The 22,025-nt window shown below is 43.0% G+C and overlaps 1 protein-coding gene across 7 annotated transcripts in view; it reads left to right on the top strand.

The window, feature by feature from the left end:
• The window catches only part of AK8 (adenylate kinase 8), a 67,000-nt gene that overhangs the window by 20,604 nt on the left and 24,371 nt on the right, over positions 1–22,025 (top strand). For 4 of the 7 annotated variants that reach the window (XM_068211170.1, XM_068211171.1, XM_068211174.1 and 1 more), the window contains 5 exons: positions 149–349; positions 3,005–3,136; positions 5,309–5,398; positions 19,450–19,591; positions 19,692–19,796. In XM_068211170.1, the coding sequence (XP_068067271.1) occupies positions 149–349; positions 3,005–3,136; positions 5,309–5,398; positions 19,450–19,591; positions 19,692–19,796 (670 nt within the window). The remainder of the gene's footprint in view (positions 1–148; positions 350–3,004; positions 3,137–5,308; positions 5,399–19,449; positions 19,592–19,691; positions 19,797–22,025) is intronic. The other 3 variants (XM_068211172.1, XM_068211176.1, XM_068211173.1) reach the window with 2 other exon arrangements.

The following is a 22,025-nucleotide window of genomic DNA, read 5'->3' on the forward strand; positions in this document are numbered from 1 at the left end:
ATCATCAATCATGCATCACGAGATAAAATCCTGACGTTACTCAATAAAAAAATCAGGTTGGATGTTTTAAGGAGTGGAATTAAGAGGGACATTCTTAACTAGAGACCTGTTAAACCATGCTCTTAGCTCCTAACCATGTTCCCTATAGAGGTTTTCCACACAACCTTTGACTGGCCAAGTGACCCCCTGGTGCAGCAGAGGTTGGTGAAACCAGAAGATCTCTCTGAGCAGGAGGTGTCCAAGAAGCTGCTGGAATATCACAGGAACTTCCCAGAGATTTTCCACATCTACCAGAAAGTTCTGAAATCCATCAATGCAGACCAGCCTTCCGTGGATGTTCTCTCACAGGGTAAATATGTGTTTTGTGGCAAGTGGAGAAAGTCCTGTTTGAGGGGTGGTTCCTGGCTGCTAGAGTCAGTTTGTAGCGTTCGGCAACCCAGATGGCTCCCAGCTGAGTTGTGCTCTCTCTAGAGCAGCATTTGGGCTGTTCCTGGTAATTATTTACTGGAGTAAGTGCAGATAGCTGGAAATTCTTAGCTCACAGTCCTGCCAAGGAGGAGCTGACTCAGTAGAGCAAATGTCACCATCATTTCTGTGAGTGTCTCTTCTAAAGGGAGCCCTGTGGCTCAATTGTTCATCTCCCAAAGGGCCAGTACCTTCCAAAGTCTGAGAGCAACAAGGAGGAGTAGTCAAAGCTGGGAACATTTCATTGTTTAAAAGCTGTTTGTGCTGGGAGCTTTCCTGTTCATCAGTTCTTGTTTGCCTTTGCCTGACTGTAATGCAATCTGATTTTTAATGTTGATCCTTCTAGAAGAGAATAAGGAAACTGCCAGAAAGACCATTTGATGTACTTTGTAGCTGTCAGTCTGCAGATGATCTCTTATATCCCAGTAATTTTGCATCTCAAAAAGGTCTTTTTTTTAATAACAAGTGCTGCACTTTTAAGATAAACAAGCAGGAAGTTTATATTCTGAATTTCCACATTAATTACCTCTAAATTACTTAATTAAATTTAAAAGTTCATATCATCATTCATAAAGAATTCATGCCTTGAATTGTAAATAAAAATGTGAGTGCCTGAATATTAATTATTATTAATTAATAATGTAGTGAGATAAATTGAAAACTGGAATGAAAAAATCCTCTCTAGATCTTTTTTTCTGCAGTGCATCAAGCAGCCAGATTTTTTTAAAAGAATAATTAGATGTGGAGACTGTCTAGGGGATCATTACTCCTAATTAACTTGGTTATTTACTGCAAATTAAGCATCATTTGTAAGCAGGGTGCTTTGCCTGTAATGTTTGTGCTTTTCAATACACTGGGTTGTGGAAAATGTTCAGAATAACTGGAGCACTGCTTGGGTAGCTGATACTCAGGGTATTTTCTGGTAGGATTTTCCAGGTCTTTTGTTTAGATTTTTATTGCCCCAGCTAACATTAAAAAAGAAAAGAGGAGATCTCTCATAAATATGAGCAGTATTGTGGGTTTCTTCACACAATTATAGAATGTTGTGAACTTGAATGCAGTTGCTGCTGCCCTAATGTGGGAAGTGACACCCAGTGCAGGGTTCCAGCTCTGCTGGAAGAGATGGAGACAATCCCATGTGGCTGCAGTTTTACTTTCTCAATACTTTAGGGCTGCTATGTAGAAACTGGAGTTTGCTGGAGGTGCTTCTTTATTCAAAAATATTTTCTGGTCATACCAAAGCATCTAAGGGAGGGTTCCCTGAAAAATTGTTGGTACAGAGCAATATGTTGACAATTTCTCCTAAAATCCTGATCCTCAGGATGTTTCCCACCAATCCTTTTGTGCTTTTTTAATATAGCTTATGACTCATACAAACAGTCATGTTTAAGCTTGTCCTATTCCTCAGCCTAAAATTCTTTTTTTTATTACAAACACTCTTTAGAGAGCCTTTTATTGGAACTGAAGATCTCACAAAAACAGAGAGGCTGCAGCTTGTCTGGGCTCCCCTGTCGTTGTATCCACTGCAATCCCAGGGGAATCAGAGCCTGTGTAGATGTGTCCTTGCTGCTTTGGTCATGGCCAGCCATGGCAGGTGGGATCAGTGCCAGAAAGTTTAGCTTTGCCATTTGACTGATCCCTGGAAAACTTGCATGGCTTGAGCTGCTCCCTTCTCTGGCATTCTCAGCCATCAGATGGGCACAGCTATGTCCAAATGCAATCCCAATTTGTCCTCACTGCCAATGCTGTGACATCTTTTGGCTTCCTGGTGATCTCTCAGGTTCTCTTTTGGGATTGGAGCCAAGTCCAGGTCTCTATAATGTGGCAATGCTGATGATGCTTCACACGTTCCCTGGTCTTTCTTAACCTGCAGGTTGCTATTTCCTGCTTGAAGCAAAATTTAGGAGGATGGTGTCCAGCAAATGAGTGGAATCAGGCAGAGAAGCTCAAATATTCTTTACAAGTTACACAAAAAGGATGGGTAAAAGAATAAAACATCCACACTCAGTTCTGTGTTGTCAAGGCTGAGCAGTGTCAGGACACACTGTGCTACAAGTCTATAATATTGTAATTAGGAGTCTTAATCACACACAGCTGGATAAATGTCATTAATTTAACATCCCAAGTTTTTACACTTAAATATTTGTTCAGAAACTGCAGAAAGTATTAAATGTAATTACAGCCCTCTATAGTTTGCATGGTAAAATTGTAACTATCAAGCAAAAATTACTTCTGCTAAAAACAACATGGTAAGAGAGTAATTATTAATTGAATCTGCTCTTTAAAATGGTTTGACAGGCACTGATGAAAGAAAGAGGAGTGTAATGATAGTGAGATTTCTAAAATGCCTCTCAGAGTAAATTGCTGACAGGACAGTTTTTTGTCAGTGTCCTGAGTTTGGCTGCAGTCTGGATGTTTCAATGATAAAATAAACCACTATCAACATTTTTTTAAAAGAAGATAGTAGTTAATCATATATTTAATTTTTTAAAGCAATGGGTTAAAACCTGTATTTTTTTTCCTTTTTCCCTTGTTGTAGTTCTTGCCTTTGTCCAAACTCGGCACCGATCTGCTGCCCCCTTTACACCCCGGATTCTCTTTCTTGGCCCCCCAGGCAGTGGGAAGAGCCTGCAGGCAGCACTAATAGCTCAGAAATATGATGTTGTCAACAGTAAGTTCTCAGTAAACATGCACTTTGCTCAATTCCCCCTTTTTCTCTCTTTGATCGTTTATCTTTTGCTGTCTGTCTTTCTTACTTGCTTATAAAATGTCTCCTTGTCCATTGCTGTGGATGTCAGTTTTTTGAGGGAAGTGAAAATTATTTGAATGAAGAAGTGTAAACTACGTATATATGCTGTGACAAACCAGCTCTAAGGTTTTTTTAGTCATCATTTCATCGTTTTTTATTCCTTTTACATCTGTATTTTTCTATTGTTTGACTCCTGCAGTGCTCTGAATTCTTCTGTGGATCAGTGGATCATGAGTAATGATTTCAGTTTCAGCTCTCTGACCAAAATTGGGGCACTTTTAAAACAGAATTCCCTCTGAAATTCAGTGAGGTCTCAGGCTCTGCACAGCTCAAGTAATGTGTGAGAAAATGAAGGGATTAGTTAAAGTGCATCATCTTTCTTCTGTAAAGGAAATCCAAAAAGCTCTGCCTGCATGATTAATATTTAAATATGAAAAAGTTCTGTATATAAAAGTGCAGCTTGGTGCTAGGATCAGTGCAATATTGTCCATGTTCTTCTCACAGTGGAGTAGCCATAAATTGTTTTGAACAAATTTCTGGTAGCTGTAAAATTTGTTGATTAGTCACATCATTTTAGTTAAGCAAAAGGCAGTTTTGATAGAATATTTCTGCTGTCAGTTATTGTGCCATTGCTGTATTTTAATCATGTGAAAAACTAAATATTTGTAGATTTTTTTCAAAGCTGTGTTTTTATTAATTGTGTAATTGGCTTAAGGAAAACAAAACATGCTTGAATGTATTAAAAATTATTTTGTTCTTGTCCTTTTGAATTTTTTTTCAACTTTTTTCTCTAAAACTGCAGGATTCATAGTGTTCCATCTAGGTCAAAATTTGCATTTTTTCTTTTTTTAAAGTAACTACAATATGAGAGAGTTGCAGCTCTTTTTATTAAAAATCATTACCAGTGCTTTACCCATATGTTGAATTTTAAGTATTCTGTAACCCAAATATTAGAAGAATTAATTATTTAATACAAAGTTGGAAGACCATCATTCTTCAGAATAATATTCAGCATACACTTAATTTCTGTTAGGCCATTGGGCTTGAAGCTCAGGCTCAAAAATTTAAATCTATATTTAAATAGTCTCATTAATTGGATTGAATTTAGGTGTGTACTTATTAGGTGTCTTAAACTGGGGTCTGTGCACTGAGTTACACTATTTATTATGAATATTAATTTGCTTCTCCAGGACAACTGGTGACTGTTCAAATTGTCACTTAAACATTGAATTTTATCAGCTTTGTCCCAGGAATACTCCTGTTGGACTGGCAGTGTGATTAACAGCGATAAACTGATTTAAGGGCTCCATATTCTCCCATCAAAGGCAGTGCCTGTCAGTGCTATTGATTCCAGGAAGAAAGGAATCAATTTAGGATTATTAATTGAATAATCTCCAGGGGGACCTATAGCTAATATTTTTACCAAAAATAATTGGAGTTGTAACCATGATTTCTGCTGTTGTGTGACCTCTCCATGTCTTGGTTCCCTCCCTCACCTGGACAGCCAGTGCTCTCCAAGCCCAAAACAGGAATATTTCATGTACAGCTCTCCTGACTCAAACCTGAAACCTGCATCTCCTGGTGTTCTCTGTGTGTTTGAAATCAATGATAATATTGCATTAGCGCAGTTTTTAAAATGTAATCCTTACATGATCATTAAATGATCCAGGGAGGCCCTTCCTGAACTGAGCATTATGCTGCACCTCCAGCAGCGTGGTTCAGATGCTGTTCAGCAGCTGGAACTTTATCCAGTAATTACAAGTTTATAAAAAGTGAAAGCCACTAGCAATCCCTTGAGTTGTTATTTCAGAAATATATTTGATTAATATCATTCTCTCCATTTTTAATATGTTCTTTGCCAAATATATTCTTTTTTTTTTTTCATTCCATATCCTCAGTCTCCTTGCTTTTCACTCTGCTTGGCCAAAAAATCCCAACAAAACCCCTAACAACAAACTCAAAAACCATACAACTTTTATTTTATTCAGTGACCTTATTCCAGTATGCAGCTTCTGGGTTCTTTTCTTTTCTTTTCTTTGTTGCCTCCTTTTTAAAATTTAACCTTGTGTCTTTTTTGTTCTTCCTTCCTGTTAGTTTGCTGTGGGCAACTGCTAAAGGAAGCTGTTGCAGACAACACAAAACTTGGAGAACTCATTAAGCCTTACATTGACAGTGGATGCCCAGGTAGGGCACATTGTTGTCTCATTACACTGGAGTTACAAATTTGTAGCAAAAACCAAATTGTGAGTGATTTTTTAATTGGTCAGATTCTATTCAGAGTAGCCTGAAAGTCAATTAATTCCATTTATTCCATGGGATTTGTAGCACTGCATAACAGAAGTTAGATTTCTAAGGTTTTTTTAATATCCTCAATGCAAACATTCACTGTTCCAGTAAAATTCAGATTTTTTGTGCACATTCTGAAATCTGAATTCCATGTTTTAATCTCTAAATCTAAATAAGAATTCTGGTATCAGCTCAAACTGTTTTTAAAGCACGCTGTTGTGTCAAACTGCTTTCAAAGCAGAATAATATTGTGTTTCATTTTATATTTGGATGCTGACTTTTAGAATGCTACCATAGTTTCCTCTACTTTCACGTAAATATTTTAAACTTAAAGTTTCTTTGTACTTCATTTCTATCAGCGTTTTTGGTCGTGGGAGGGCACTGCCACGACGAATGTTGGGTGTACTTTGCTTTTGGAAGGTTCTGCAGGGATTTCAGATAAATCATGAATGCTGTGAGCTCCTGAGGGCAGCAGCTTAAACCTGTCTGACTGTTACAGTTGTCCTGCTGTCTGTGCGTGGTGGGTATTAGAAAGCAGAGAACATCTGCAATTAAAGAGAAGTCATATTGCAGGAGGGTGGAAGAATGTTTATTTTGCCAAATTGCAATGGCCTGGAAGAGGAGCTGTCAATGCTGTTTCTGGCAACAGCCCAAATGGTTTCCAGTGGCACAAACACCAGGAGACAATCGTGCTGAAGATGGGGAAATCTCAGTTAAACTTCAGCATTAATGGAATTTTGAGCAAAGCCCCCCCAGAGCAAAGAGAAATCTTTGTTGTCCTTTATTTTTAGCAAAGAAATGTATTTGGTAAGGTGAAAAGCTTGAAAATCCCTTTTGTTTTTTGTACAATAGCTTAATTTTGAGGCTGAATTAGACAGTTCTGAAACACAAGCCTTTAAAATTAACTGAGGTTCCCTTGATACCAGACCCAGAGATTCAGGACTTTTCCAGGCCTTTCCAAAAGATCTTTGGCAGCCTGGAGCTTTGGGGGTGCCATCTCTCTGTCAGGCACTTTATCAAGCCACAGGGTAATAGATTTTAAATCTGAACTCCATCTCCATGGCATGGATTGCATTTATTCCTGATTCAGTCACCAGCTCAGTGCATTCACAGCAGGCACCACACTGCTGGGAGCTGCTGTGGGGGCCATGGGAATGGGCAGCAGGACAGAGAAAATTTGGGTCCTCTGGAATGGGCACAGAGATCTAGGAGAGGATTTTCTGAATTAGAGATACCCAGAATGGGCATTTAACTCAAAGGGAGGAGATCTCAGAGTATGGTGTGCAGGGGATCCGGGGCTCCAGGTGTGCCAATAATTCCTTCCTGTGTGATCTGGTTTGCCCTCATTGGGGCTGGTTTGGAGTGCAGTTTAACTCCCACTTGGAGATCCTTTTAAGCTCTGAGCCTGTCTTTCATGGTATCCATTAATTTCAGAATCTTACGTGCATGCTGTAGTTTTGCTGTCTGCTCATCTCTGTGGAGAGGAGGACTGTAAATACCTCACTCTCTAAATTTCAGTTACGGCTGAGATGGGAGTTTGGATGATCTGTTTATTCCAAGATAGCTCCTTTAAGAACTTCCTTTACTAAAATGTTCTTTGTGTGTTTTATAAACTTCATCTTAACCATTAAAGTTCCTTAAAGGAGATGCATTCCCAGCAGAGTAAAATAATTGCACAGATCATAATTTTTAGCCTGTCCTAAAAATATGCACATCCTTAGTCAAAGGGAGCTGCTTTCATTTCAGGAAAATGAAATTGAAGTTGTAATTCCTTTCTTCCTCCAAATTAGAAATTATTTCAGATTTAGATTTTTTTTTTAATACAGCATGCACACATAAAGCTGTACAACACTTCTGAATATTAATAAGGATCATAACTATATTTCTGTGCATTATGCTAAAAATTCTCCCTTAGATTTGCTGATATGCACATATACATTTTATTTGGTGGGACACAGCACAAAATTAAGGGCTGAATAAAAATAAATATCATCCAGCAAAACCAGAAATAATAAGTTCTGTCATTTTGCTAATCCTCCTCTCCCAGGGATAACAAAGAATGAATTTACATTAGTAAACACTAACAAGAATTCATTACTGCCCTCACAAGAGGCTTAGAGAAAATGGAATAACACAGGAAGAGGAAAGGTGGGCAAAGAATCTTTGCATCTTTGCTCTCTTGCTGCAGCCCAGGTTAAAACAGGGGAAAGATTCTCCTGCTATGATTGACTGCAGTCAGTTTGCAGAAAATCTCACTTGCAAAGACTCAATGTAGCCAATAGCAGACAGTGTTGTGAGTGGAAAAGCAATTAGAACTTCAACCTTTTCACTGCGTTTCTGGTTGTTTAGAGGCTTAACTCTTCCTGTGGGTGGGGAATCATGCAAGTGACATTGGCACAGAGCAGGGGAACCAAAGGCAGACCAGGAAAAATGTTCTCAAATCATTACTTGTCAAAATGAAAGCAGTGCCATAAAATCTTGAGGACATGCCTCATATATTCTTAAAATGCTCCCCCAGGGGACTGATCTCAGTGTGTTTCCCTTCTTGTGGACACCACTGATTGCATACAATTAGTCATTTAAGATGTGCCAACAGGGCGTGTTGTGCTGCTGTAAGAAGGCTGAAAGCCCTGCCTGACTCATTACTGAGTTACTGAGGCTGCCCACTGCCTGTTCTGCTCCAGTTCTGCTTGGCTAACCCACATCTCTTCATGGCTTTAGGATTCATCCACATTCTTTGTGCTGTTTTTCCTGTACTCCTGCTTCATGTATGCACCATGTATTTCAGGAACAGCACAGACCATTCTGTTATTCAAACCAAAAGGCAACCCAGAATTCCCACTGTCTGTATTTTCTGATGTTTGCTGTCTCATAAAGACCTGCTTTTTGTCAAAATCTTCAATTTTGTATATGGTGATTTATTTTACCTAATGAAGGCAGCATAGATATTTTTGAGCCCATTCTTTTTTTAATTCCCAGGACATTCTAGTCTACAATAGGTGCACACTACATATTGAAAAATGCATTATTGGCGATAAGTTCAGTAACCTGACAGCTTTCTGCCTGAGTTGTGCTTTGGACAACCAGTCTGAAATGCAGAGATTGTTCCTTTAGGATGTTGTGGTTCCACTGAGTACTAGGTAGTTATTATTAACTATCCTCTGTGCAGAAAATCACCAACACTGGAGTCCAAGACCAATCTTCTGGTCCCTAACTCCAGTTAGATTAACTCTTGGACAATAATGCTAAATTCAGCACACACCATTTGCTTGGGCAGCCTGGGAAGAAATGGAGTAAGAGGTGAGTGCAGTGGCCAGAACTCTCCTACAGGCAGCAAGACAAGTGCCATAAATTAATTTATTTGGTTTGATTCCTTCTGAAATGTTCTGAGGAGGCAGCTCCATAGACTTGGCCCTCCCCTGGACCCCACAGGCCTGAAGGAGACCTTCAAACAGAATTCCTGTCCTCAGGTTGCTCCAATTCTGAGGAAGGCTGGACATGTCTCTGACATGTCTTCTGTAACTGAAAACATGGACAAACATTAATTAAAAAGTTCCATATGCATGATTGTTGTTCACCATCTTAAAGATGTCTGTCAGAATTTGATACCCTAAGAGAACAAAAAAAATGCAGAAAGCATTTTTGATTTCCCCACCTAAATATCCCTGGTGTTAGCCCCTTGAGGTGTTTGCATTGTATTAATGAAAGGACAAGCAGAAGCATTTTGGGGGCATCACAAAGTTAGGGTAGGTCATCAGTCAGTTGGAATCTGCATGGCATTGTGTCCAGTTTTTGTGGTGAAATAGCATGGAGTGATCACTGCTAATTAATATATGTTTGTGAGGCTGTAATAAATAGAGCCAAGAAAAGTGAGATGACAGGAAAGCAGCATGAAGGAAAAAAACACTCCCAAACCAGTAAGATTCTGCTTTTCAGTGGGGAGAACTACTATTAGTTTGGGTGATTGGGTTTTTTCCCACCAAAATGAAGATTCAGGAGGTAAGAGAACTGATGCATGGAACACACATAACATTGCACTGTTTGCAGCCTGTTAGAGTTGAACACACACAATCTGTGTTGGCTTTTTCCTCTTCCTTTTTCTATTTTTCTTTTTTTTTTTTAAGTTGTAATACCTGAAGCTGTCCCCAATGGCAATCTGCACATAGGGGGTAAAATCTGGTATTCCCTAATTTCTCCTGTTTTCTAATAAAAACTATTACTTGTACAAACACAGATCTCTCCTTATTTTAAATTGCAGTGGTTTTAAAGGGGTGCTTTTTGGTGCAGCCTCTGAAAGTTGGGGTCCCCTGGTGATTGTGATCACAGTCTCACTGAAAACACTTTGCTCTGTTCGGGGTGGGTTTGTTTTGGTTTGTTTTGTTTTGGTTTTTTTTTTTTTTTTTGACATCAAATTAATATTCTCATCACTGAGCCTGAAACACAGATTTGACAATAGAGCAGCTCCTCTTTGTTAAAAACTCGCCGAGAGTTTCCGAGTTGAAAGGACGAGTAAATCTTGATATCTGAGGGGGTAAGCTCAGTGTTATTTCTTGTTTTTAAGAGTGCTGTACTGGTGAGCTGCAAGCTGTCTGAACATTGCAGAGACCCTTTGGGAGCTCCATTGGTTTTCAGCAAGCCTTTGCATGCAGTGTGTTTGTACTGGCTGAAGACAGCGCATGGCTCTCTAAATAATTTACAAGTTGATTAATAGACTCACATGGGTATAATTAGAAGAGGGAGAGACAGCAGCTACAGTAACGGGTACAGTGCTTGGGGGAACTAGAGACTTTATTTTTTTTAAAGAAACTTTCTAGGGTGCTGGGCGTTTGAAGATAAGTTGGGAAGAGCTCAGTGCCTCTTCTCTTTTGAAGTGGAAATAGGACAGTTTGAATCCGTCGAGTTTAATTTTTCACAAGCTTTAGGGGCCCTGCAGTGCAACTCCCTTTTTATTATTGAAAAAAACTCTCCATTTTTCTTTCATTTTTCACACACATGCACACACACACACACACAGAGTCCAAACAGGAGCTAATAAACAAATCGATTTTCTACTTTATTTAAGTTAGTTTTACAGCAATTCTGGAGCTCCCCTAAATGTGCACCTTGCTCACAAATAAACTGTGTAAAGTTACAGAGATATTTATGAATACACCACACTTTAATTTATGCATTTTTAAGAAACCTTCACCTCTGTTTGACAATGCTTTTGAAGTAGCTCCGTTTTTCAAGTCAAACTTTTGACTTTTCCTCTGGGACTGCTACAAAGGTTTTTTTATGGAAAATAGGTAGCAGTCTCTTTTCCTACTAGGAGAAAATTGGTGGTCAAGAGAACATAATAAAATTTTTTTTTTTATTTTCTCTTTTAGGTGGCCATATTTTTATATGAGATGCAAGCTTGTAGAATAGAAAGTTTTAAATGCACACATATGGGCAGTAGGTCGTAATTTTCTTCCCTGAGTTTTACTTTTTCATGTGTTGAATCACTGCAAGACGATAAACCAGAATTTCTTTTTCCTTTATTTGAAAATCTAGAATGTCTTTTTCTTTATTCCACAATCCAGATTGGTGTATCTGTCTGGCAGACACTCAGAGCTGGAGTGAGCCTTGGTCTACAAAGATATTTTTAAAGGTCGCCCCACTTAGGAGTAAAAACAAATCAACCAAAAAAATCCACCCTAAAAAGCCAACCCTGGAAGGCAGACCAGGCAAAATAAATGTGATTTGATTAAAGAGAGGAGTGCAGTTGTTTTCTGGAGCAATTGTGATAATCAGTCAGTTCATGGATATGGTCCTGCCTATATAAAATGGTTGTGCAGTGATATTCACCATTCCTGCTGTTGCTGGAGGATCAATATTCCAATATTTGTGCCACAAACCCTCGTGGATTTGAGTGAAGATGTGGTCCTTGGCCATCTGGGGCCTCGTGGTTGACAGGGGCTTTTAAAAAGCAAAGTACAATATAAATGTGAAGTATTAATCTTTTATATTTATATTGATCTTCATTGCTGACAGTTATTCTTTAAAATTTAGGGAAGTGGGGGTTCCTTTCCTTTCCTTGCAGCACTGTGTCCTCACCAAAGGGCTGCTTATCTGAATTCTGGGTGGTTTTGAGTTTGGGGTGGAAATATCATGGGAATCTTTATACAAAAGCTAGAAGGAAAAGCACATTGCATGTTGTCAGCATCCCCCCCCCTTTTTTTTTTGGAGTTTAACATAAAATTCTGGGTTAGGCTCTGTTTCACGGGGTGTAATACAAACAGAACCAGGCTGCTGTGTGAAACAGCCTGACAAGGAAAACACAAACCAGCTTTTGTGTATCCTTTTTTATTTTTAAATGTCCCTTTAATGTGGTTGGGAGGTATCAGGAGAAGGGGAGACACAGGACAGGGCAGGATCCATCCCACTCTTGGGGGTCTGGAGCACGAGGTGGCAGCAGGCAGCCCTGGTAGGGGTGGGGAGCCCCTTTGGGAGCACCCTCCCTTCTCATCCCACGGGAAGCAGTATTTGCTGTAAAAAGCCACAATGTTTTTCGCTGTGTTTATCAGACCAATTTATTCCTTTTTTTTTTTTTTTTAAATATTATCACTGTCAGGAAGGGTTTGTAGGTCAAATTCTGCACCGTGTTCTTCAGCAGAGCTGAGCTTTTAGAAATAAGGAGGAAATAAGGAATTTGGTAGATGATGGAAATGAGGAGTTCAATGGGTTTGAAGTGTAGTTGTTCTCTGTCCAACTGAAGTCTCTCTGTAGAAACAAAAGGAGTAAAAAGAAATACAAATATCCATTTTGTTACTGGTTTTAGAAACTTTCAGTCTAGACACATCCCTGTGAGACAGTTCAGAGCAGCTCTTGTCTCCCAGGCAGGTAAACTGAGGCAAAAAACCTCGTTCAGCTCGAGCCCTGCCCCAGCCAGGGAGCATGGGTGGGAACCCAGGTGTGTGGATCCTGACCCTGGAGCCAGCCCTGCATCATCTGGGATTCCCTGGAAGCTGGGGCCATTAGGAAAATCCGTGGAAAACAGCACAGAGGCCGTTTTTAGTGGGAAAAAAGCTTTTTGTTTGCATGCTGGATACTCAGTTTGGACTGAATTTCCTTTGCTGCTAACAGGTAAAGTGGTGTAAGGGGCTGGAATCTCATCACTAAATGTGATCAGATGTAGATCCCTGAGTCTCGGGCTTGATACCTATGAGGAAGAATTTCTAAAAGTCTTAATTCGTCTCATATCATACAGTTTATGTTTATATATAATCGATAATTTGGGATTGTACCTGCTTTAGAAATAGTCTCATTTCCACTTTAATATAGCTAATTCCTGTTTCCAATTCCCAAAACCCTAAAACAACAAAAACAAGGAAAGACTGGTTTCAATTTATGCGAGCAAGCAAAAATATGTTAGAGGTGGAAATTAAATATTTTATCGCGTTATTTGTTGTACTGTATTAAAATAATTGTTCCGATTCTTACAGAAAACCTTCTCAACGAGGGTCAAACGAGCGAGTGGAGACGGGATTTCTGTAGGAATGGTTCCTTTGATGGATCACCGCCCGCGCTGTGCTCGCAGCGGTGCGAACCCGCGGCGGTGCCGGTGTTTGCTGTCCCTTCTTCAAACCCGGTGGAACCGGAGATGCTTTCAGTGCTTCCGCGCTTCGGGGCTTCAGGAGGCCTCAGCAGCGTCCGGAGCGGACGCGTTTTCCCCGAATCCCGAATTTTCCCCGACATTTCGGCGGCGCCGCGGCCGCTGCTGCCTGCGGGGCGGGACCGGCTGCGCTGCCCGCCGTGACCGCGGGGTGGCGACAGAGAACAGCCAACGGCCCGGGCCGTGCGCGGCTGGGAGCACCGGGAGCACCGGGAGCACCGGGAGCATCCCGGGATCCTGCGGGGCTGGGAGCCCCGGGAGCACCGGGAGCACCGGGAGCACCGGGAGCATCCCGGGATCCTGCGGGGCTGGGAGCCCCGGGAGCATCCCGGGATCCTGTGGGGCTGAGAGCCCCGGGAGCATCCCGGGATCCTGCGGGGCTGAGAGCCCCGGGAGCATCCCGGGATCCTGCGGGGCTGAGAGCCCCGGGAGCACTGGGAGCATCCCGGGATCCTGCGCGGCTGAGAGTCCCGGGAGCATCCCGGGATCCTGCGGGGCTGAGAGCCCTGGGAGCCCCGGGAGCATCCCGGGATCCTGCGGGGCTGAGAGCCCCGGGAGCATCCCGGGATCCTGCGGGGCTGAGAGCCCCGGGAGCATCCCGGGATCCTGCGGGGCTGAGAGCCCCGGGAGCACTGGGAGCATCCCGGGATCCTGCGCGGCTGAGAGTCCCGGGAGCATCCCGGGATCCTGCGGGGGCTGAGAGCCCTGGGAGCCCCGGGAGCATCCCGGGATCCTACGGGGCTGAGAGCCCCGGGAGCATCCCGGGATCCTGCGGGGCTGAGAGCCCCGGGAGCATCCCGGGATCCTGCGGGGCTGAGAGCCCCGGGAGCATCCCGGGATCCTGCGGGGCTGAGAGCCCCGGGAGCATCCCGGGATCCTGCGGGGCTGAGAGCCCCGGGAGCATCCCGGGATCCTGCGGGGCTGAGAGCCCCGGGAGCATCCCGGGATCCTGCGGGGCTGAGAGCCCCGGGAGCATCCCGGGATCCTGCGGGGCTGAGAGACCCGGGAGTACCGGGAACATCCCGGGATCCTGCGGGGCTGAGAGCCCCGGGAGCATCCCGGGATCCTGCGCGGCTGGGAGCACCGGGAGCATCCCGGGATCCTGCGGGGCTGAGAGACCCGGGAGCACCGGGAACATCCCGGGATCCTGCGGGGCTGAGAACCCCGGGAGCACCGGAATCCTGCGGGGCTGAGAGCACCGGGAGCACCGGGAACATCCCGGGATCCTGCGGGGCTGAGAGCACCGGGGCCATCCCAGAAGCACCCGGATCCTGCGGGGCTGAGAGCCCCGGGAGCACTGGGATCCTGCAGGGCTGAGAGCCCCGGGAGCATCCCGGGATCCTGCGGGGCTGAGAACCCCGGGAGCACCGGAATCCTGCGGGGCTGAGAGTACCGGGACCATCCCGGGAGCACAAGGATCCTGCGGGTCTGAGACCCCCGGGACCGCCCCGGGATCATGCCGGGACCGCGGGGCTGGAGACCCCCGGGACCCTTCGGGACCGCGCCGGGTGCGCAGAGACGGAGACCACCCAGAACCCCCCGGGTGTGGGGGCCGGAGCCCCCCTGGGCTCCTCAGGGTGCCTGGGGTCGGAGCCTCCCGAGACTTGCCCCCCGGAGGAGCCGATCCCCTTCTCCTGACTCCAGCGAGGCAAGCCCCGGTGCTCTCCTCCCGGTGCCGCCGCAGCGCTCTCGGCCCGGTGTTCGTGTTTGTTTACGGTACCCGAGCCGGCTGCACGCAGCTCTCACCCACCGGCACCTCGGAGGATTAGCCTAAATTATCCATCAGCCCACGCGATGGTAAATCACTGCAAAATCATTCTCAAACACATTAAAAACCAATTTATACAATCTCAATCGATACCATCTCTGAGCACCTTTACGTGGGCAAGAAAACAGAGTAGAAAAAGCCAGTTACTCATTGTGAATTATCCAGAGTTTCTAGAGCAATAAAATAAGGAAATCTCATGCTTTGCTAAATTTGGGGCTTCCTGGACAATTGAGGAAAGTAGCATGTGGCAGTAGCTTGTACTCAGGACAAGAAGTTAACTGTCAACTACTGTGATCAAGCCTCAGGCATCTGAATTAGCTGTGAAAGTCTTCAGACCTCGCTAAAAAAATCGCTATAAGTGGGATACAGCATAGATGGACAGTATTGTCAAAAGGACCTTTGGAGCGCAAAGCTGACAGAATTTGTATCTGTAAATGCATTTATGCTGTACTTCGAACCGAGGTTTTATAGGCTGGGAGAAGTGAGCTGATACCCTTCAAAAGTCTGTTTTAAAGGGAAATACACGGAGGAGGTATCAATTGAAATATGATAATTGTATAGCTCAGAGCACTGACAGCACTGAAGTTATTGGAGAATAGTGCCCTGTAATCTCTCAAGTGGTGTTTTTCCCTTTCAGACTGTGCCTTTAATGTTCTATTACTTTTGTCTCGAGCAGATGGTGTGATTTTGTAACTGATTGCCTGATTTTGTAACTGATTGCCTGATCCGGGTTTCTGTTAGTCCTGCAGATCCACGGATTGGGGAAGAGCTAATAGGCCACACTCCTGTGAGCTTCAGGAGGACGTACTTCTCATGAGAAGCACCTGATACCTGTGAAAACCTTTGAAGCTCTGAGAAGTAAATTTATTTTTTAAACATTCTGCTGGAGGGTGCTGATTTTCAGCCCTGGAGATGGAAAATCTCTGGGTGTCCACGCAGCAGTTCCAGCACAAGCAGCAGCACTTTAAGCCTTGTCCCCTGCCTGCTCAAACCCCTGAAATGATTAAATAACTTCTTAGATCCTCAGCTGCCAATTCAGGGATGTAGCATTGATGATTAACGTGGTGGAACAGGCTGGGAGATAAAGGAGACGCGGAGGGTGGGGTTGGTGTAGGCACAGACAAATTACATTTCCATCTGGAGCTGGTTGTGGCATCATTCTGCTGCTCTTCCATGCCTGGGGTTTGCTGTGGTCCTGGTCCACAGCTGTGCCTGATGCTCTCAGGAATCCCTGCAGCTCAGTGGCTCTGCAGTTTTACTTCTGAGAGGTAAATTTTACTCCTGTGCCTCAATTTCTCTCCCTAATAGAGATGTGCTCTCACCTTACCTAGTCTGGATATCTCTTTGCTGCAGCACATTGTAATTTTTACAAGAAACTTACCTTTGGACTTCTCTAATGATAAAGTAAAATCTCTCTCGAGTCTCATTCTGTCTCATTCCCCCAACTTTCAGAGTTGGAAACTCACACAAGCTTATGTTGAAAAGGAATTGATTATTCAAAGCTCTTGTGCTTCATAATCTCCTTAAAACATGTAGATTGACTGTCTCATCAGGAAATCTCTATATTTTACTTTGCTATATGCCCATTGGGTCATGTGCTTAAGACCAGGAGACCTCTGGCTAGTTCCTCACAGGCTGTGTGCCCCTCCAATTACAGGTTATTAATTTGCCTTACATTCCAGAGACAGTTCCACATGAGTGAAAAGGAATTCTGTACTGCAGAGTTCTTCATTACCTACTCTGTCTGTACTACAAAATAAGAATAATACTGATTTTTTTTCCTCTCTTTTTTTTTTTTCCTTCCCTCTGGTCTGTGGAAGATGTTTTACAGTTTTAATGCAGCTGTTTTAAGTGTGACTGTTCCTGTTCAAGGGCAGCTGATGTACTTTGTAATGCCACCAAGCAGCCAACAAGCTCTGTTCCCCCATTGTGTTGAAGTGATAGGTATGTTTGCTAATCAAGAGGAGAGCAGAGCTTGCTGTCTGACTTGTTTATGTTTTATTTCTCACCATCAAGCTTTAGAGGGAGGCACAGAAAATATGTAAGCATCTATATTATTCAGTGATGTATATGTGTACATGGGTGTTGCTGATGTCTTGCAGTCACTCCTGGCTGAAGGGGAGAGATGTGTCAGGTGTCCCCAGCATCCCTCAGAACACCCCAAACCTGGCATGTCATTAGATAAACTATTAATTCATTGTCTCTGCAGCTCACATTTTTCCCCTTTGTGTGATTGCTTCAGTTTTCTTCCAAAATAGTGACCACAGGGGAGGGTTTTGGTCATCAGGGTTCACAGAAGGCCTGTGGGAAGTGCTCAGACCCAGGAGATGCCCCAGGTTCCCATCACAATTGCTGTTTAATTTCCTCCTAGGCTGCAGTGTTTCTCCTTCCCATATGAAGGATGGAAGCAATCTGGAACTGGGGAATCTCCCAGGATCTGCAGGAAGCTCAGCAGCACAGGAGATCCATCTTTCTGTGCCATTCCTGGGCCTTCCAGCCTCTGCCCTGATCCCTGTTCATCTGACAGGGATGTCAACTCTGCCAGAATCCTACTGCAGTTTTACTCATTGTTTGTAGGTTTTATTCTAATTCCTTGCAAAACTGTTTTGAGCATTCTGAAATTAAAAGATGAAATCATGTCAGCTGGCATCTCTGTAAATCCATGTCAATATTCCAGTAGGAATTGCCATAAAATAACACGAGTGAAGGAAGTTTAGTGCTGCAGCCAGAAATATGGGACTATGGGAAAATTCCACTGGTCTTTGTATGGAATGCGTTTTTGGGAAAGAGAAGGTGGGTTTGTTTTTCTTTATTCCTGCTAGGATGTGTTTGGTTTGTATTAATTCTTGTAAGCTGGGGGGTGGGGAGACAACTGCCCTGGAAAGAGCACTGAAATTCTCCTGCTCTCCCTCCCATGCCTGCCTGCAGCTCAGGTCTTGGATAGGGAAGAAGCTTCCATCTGATAGAATTCCTTCCTGCTGCTGTGCTACTGTTGCAGTTAATTTTATGAATCCTATTTTTAACAGAGTACCCAGTTTTTGCATTGTCATTTTGCTCTTTGTCAAGTGTGTGGGTTTATTCCATTCCTTTTATTTTTTCTGCTTTCAGCAGATGGAGAATGTTATTCTCTTTAACTTGTTCTTTTATAATGGGAAGTGGATATCCTCAATTAATACACTAATCTGTTTCCTAATTAATTCCCTGTGGTTTTCCTCTCTTTTTGCTGGTACATTGAATCCTGAGTGCAGTTCTGTAAACTCAGTAATTTCATTATTTAAAGGAGAAGCCATGAATTTCATGATAGAGTCACAATGTTAAATTCCAGAAGCAAATGGATTCTATTATTGCAGTTTAAAACCTGCTTGTTCCTGGGGTAGAACTGTGCACTGCTAATAATTCACTCTGCTAAAATCCAGGCAGATTGCTGTCAGCTTGTCCTGAAGAGAAGTGCAGTGCTAGAAATCTGACACATACACTCTCCTACAAGCACTTGTTGTTGTATTTTTGTATGCAGATGTGATGGCAGGGTGAGCATCAAAACATCAACCTGCCATGAAGGGGATTTATGTAGCAATTTCTCTGTTGTTTTCAGTGGAGGCACCGGTGTATCAGACAGATAAAGGGAAGGGGCTCTCCTTGCTGCTTGGGAATTGGTTTGGCTGCTGCTTTGGGAAGCAGCTCCAGGTGATTTTGCTCTCCTTTCTTTGGGGTTATTTGGCACTGAGCCCAAGATATGACAGCAGTCATTGGAAAATCTATAGTCACTCTTGTTGAACTTAATAAATTTAATTCTGAGCACACCTCCTCCTCCCAAAAAAAGAAAACCCCAAATTTAAGTATCTTAATTGAAGTATTTTACTTTATAAAGACTCTATTGAAAATGTGCAGGATAATTCCTTACCTCTGTGTCCCACTAAACAGAATTTTAAAAACTCCATAGTAGTTGAAATCTCAGTCAGTATCTTGCTGATGTTCTCTCTTGCCCTAAATAAAAATAATAATAGAGGAAAAAGAGCTTTTAGGTCTAAAATTAGGGGTTAATCAATGCAGTAGTTAAGGTTGTTGGAATTAATTTTGAAAATTCTTTTCAGTTGTAAGCTCTTCAAGCCTTTGTGTAAATTGGAGCAGTAGCACACGTGGACTGTTGTGGCAGAACCATTATCACCTGCTGAGTTCAATCCAGAATGCTCAGAGATTCCTTTCCTGTCTCAGGATTTCTTTTCCACAGCTCAGGTCATTGTTTTTGCATTTTGATAAGATTGTGTCACACACGTCACTGTGCCACCAGTCCAGTGTGGCTGAGAGGAAAAAGGACATTGCAAAATCACATGGGCACCAGGTTTTACCAAATCTTTTGCCTTGGTCCTACAGTTCCTTGTGAGTTTGGGGGTTCCATGACAATAAAGATGCAGGAGCCAACAGGGCCCAATGCCAGTCAGTCCTAAATGGGAAGAACTGTTTGGTTTGGTTCCAGAAGGGCTTGTGAGCATCTCCCTTCAGTGCAGACTCAGCACACGGAATAAATGTCACCTTCTTCCTCCTTTGCAGTGCCAGACAACCTTGTCCTGAAGCTGCTGACAGAACGCCTGAGTGCCCTCGACTGCCTGAGCAATGGCTGGGTGCTCTCTGGCTTCCCCAGGGACGTGGAGCAGGGAGAGCAGCTGCAGAAAGCACAGATTAATCCCAACAGGTAAGGGAGAAATCCAGCCATTACACCATTGTGGATATGAAAAGCTGTTTGTGGAAAGATACAGATCTTTACTGACATGGTTTGTGCTGCTGCATCTCAGTTTTTGTTTCCTTGGTGAGGAAAGGGGTCCTGCTCCTGGAGAGGAGGAAATAGAGCCCTGGCCTGACAAATGCTCCAGATGGCCAAACTGTGGGAGAGAGAAGAGGTTTGTTATTCTGGTTATTTGTTTGAGTTGCCTCTAAAGCCAAACCATAAGAAATGGATTAAAGTTTGGATTATACGAGAAGATGTATTTTATTTGCAGCAGGAGGGGGGATCTACATCTTCTTTCTTCAGCATTGACATAATGCCATGGAAATATATTGGTATTGCAAGGTGCTCATTATGAGACTTTTGGGTTTTGTGAAATAATTAAAAACAACATGAGAATTACATTTTATTTGAGCTATAATGAATTGTTCAGAAATGTAATATGAGAGACATCAGCATCCAAAGAGAACTGTTACGAGTGCCAAGCAAATAAAATAGAGTTACTTTTCACAGCTGGTCCAAAGGTGGTGAGGTTTTAAAGTGCTGGTGCACTCATCAAAGCTGAGAGGCTTTTCCATTCACTTCCCAGGCTTTCCTGATCTGTCCATCCCACTGGCTGGCACAGTGGCCATTCCAAAGGCAAACATTGGAAATTTGTCATCTTTCTGCTTCCAAGGAAGATGTTCTTATCTGAAAAGTTGTGGTCGGGGAGGTGCATTACCCACATCAGTGTTTAATTTGGCAAAGTTACTCTTCCTGTGTGATTGCCCTGGATTCTCTCCTGTACAGGGATGGGAGAAGGATGGAAAAGGTTGAGGTTGAGTAGGAGAGAGAATAGAGGGGAGTGCAGAGGGAGGGAGCTGCCAGTCTTCCATCAAGGTTTGAAAAGGGAAGTGTGTGAAAACAGCAGTAACTTTATTTATCCAAAGTAAGACCATGTGCATCTTAAACAGGAATCCATTGCATGAAAAAAATGGAGAAAGAACCTCAAAACTTGTGCTGGACTCAGTGAAACATAATTTCCCACAGATTATTCTTCTTGTGCATTTAGAAGGAAGGTGCTGAATCCCTGAACACTGTGAGTCCCTGAGATCAGTGTGAATACTGGAGTGTGCCCCGTGTGCTCCTTCACAGCACTGAGACCTCATCAAGGGAGGAAGAGCAACTCATTATAGAATAGGATGGGTGGGAATTCAGCACTGATCCATTTGCTCAGCCTCCCTTCGCTTTAAAGAGCTCTGCACATTCACATCTGGGTTTGGAATTTGGTCCCTGTTTTATACAGGGCTTGAAGTGAGGGACAGAAATAGGCATTGAGCTCCCTGATTGATCTCAGAGCTGATATTTTCCATGAAGCTGAAGTGGTGGGGATGTGAGGGGGAGAGGGTGATTATAAACAAAAGGACACATTGCAGCATAGGATAGCAGGGCAGTAATTCAGTTTCAGTTGTGATGCTAGTTATAAAACACTCTCTGCAGAGGTGGTGTTTCTGACATCAGGAGAAAAACCTGATAGAATTACAACCTTGAAATCAATCTGGGAGTAGGATGCAGAAATCTATAAATCAGACACAGAACAATCTACAAAGTCTCATTTTTTAGGAGGGCTCTGTTGATGAAATTAGATTAAAATAAATTTACATATATATCAAGTTTATTATTATAATCTAGTCACATCAGTAAACAAAATTATTTGTGAAAGAGAATGTTACTCTGCTTTTTGAACTCAGAGTAGACCTCTTTGGCTGATCAGAACACAGAGTTATTGTCTGCTTGTCAAGTCACAAATCTATTCCTTAGAGCTAATAAATGGTTAGTGTTCAAATACTATGTTTTATCTGACTCCCTCCTCATAAAGCTACCACACATAATACTAAATTATACAGCATTGAGCAGGATCAGTCTCCTGACTCTTCCATCTTATAGAAAGAAAAACAAACCTAGTAATTGATGGTGGAAAAGAAGGAAAATAAAGTTATTTGAAAACAAACAAAATGGGCTATAAAGTTTGTTAAAATGTAATAATAAAAAAAGAAAAACCTGATACAGCATCAGCTACCGCATGCAAAGAACTGCTCAGGAACAAAAAGGAAAATAACTCAATTTTCTCTGAAAAAGTAGGGGGTTTCTTTAAATTAGAATTTGCAGTAGAATGAGGGTTTGCTCGTGGACTGGCACAGGAAAAGCTGCAATCCCTGTCTCCCAAAGAGCCCAGAGAGGAGTGAGCTGCTCTCTGAGCTCCCCCTGTGAAGCAGCTCCTGCCTAAGTGGACAGGATCCTGCTGGCATTGAACTGGGGCAGCCTTCAGGGCAAATAAGGAGCTGGATCAGTTAATGGCCTCTCAGCTGGGACTAAAAGATTAACCATTTAGTGCCATTAACCACTTAGTGCCCGCCTGAGTGGG

The sequence above is a fragment of the Anomalospiza imberbis genome, chromosome 21 (genome assembly GCF_031753505.1).
Source record: "Anomalospiza imberbis isolate Cuckoo-Finch-1a 21T00152 chromosome 21, ASM3175350v1, whole genome shotgun sequence".
Lineage (NCBI taxonomy): Eukaryota > Metazoa > Chordata > Aves > Passeriformes > Viduidae > Anomalospiza > Anomalospiza imberbis.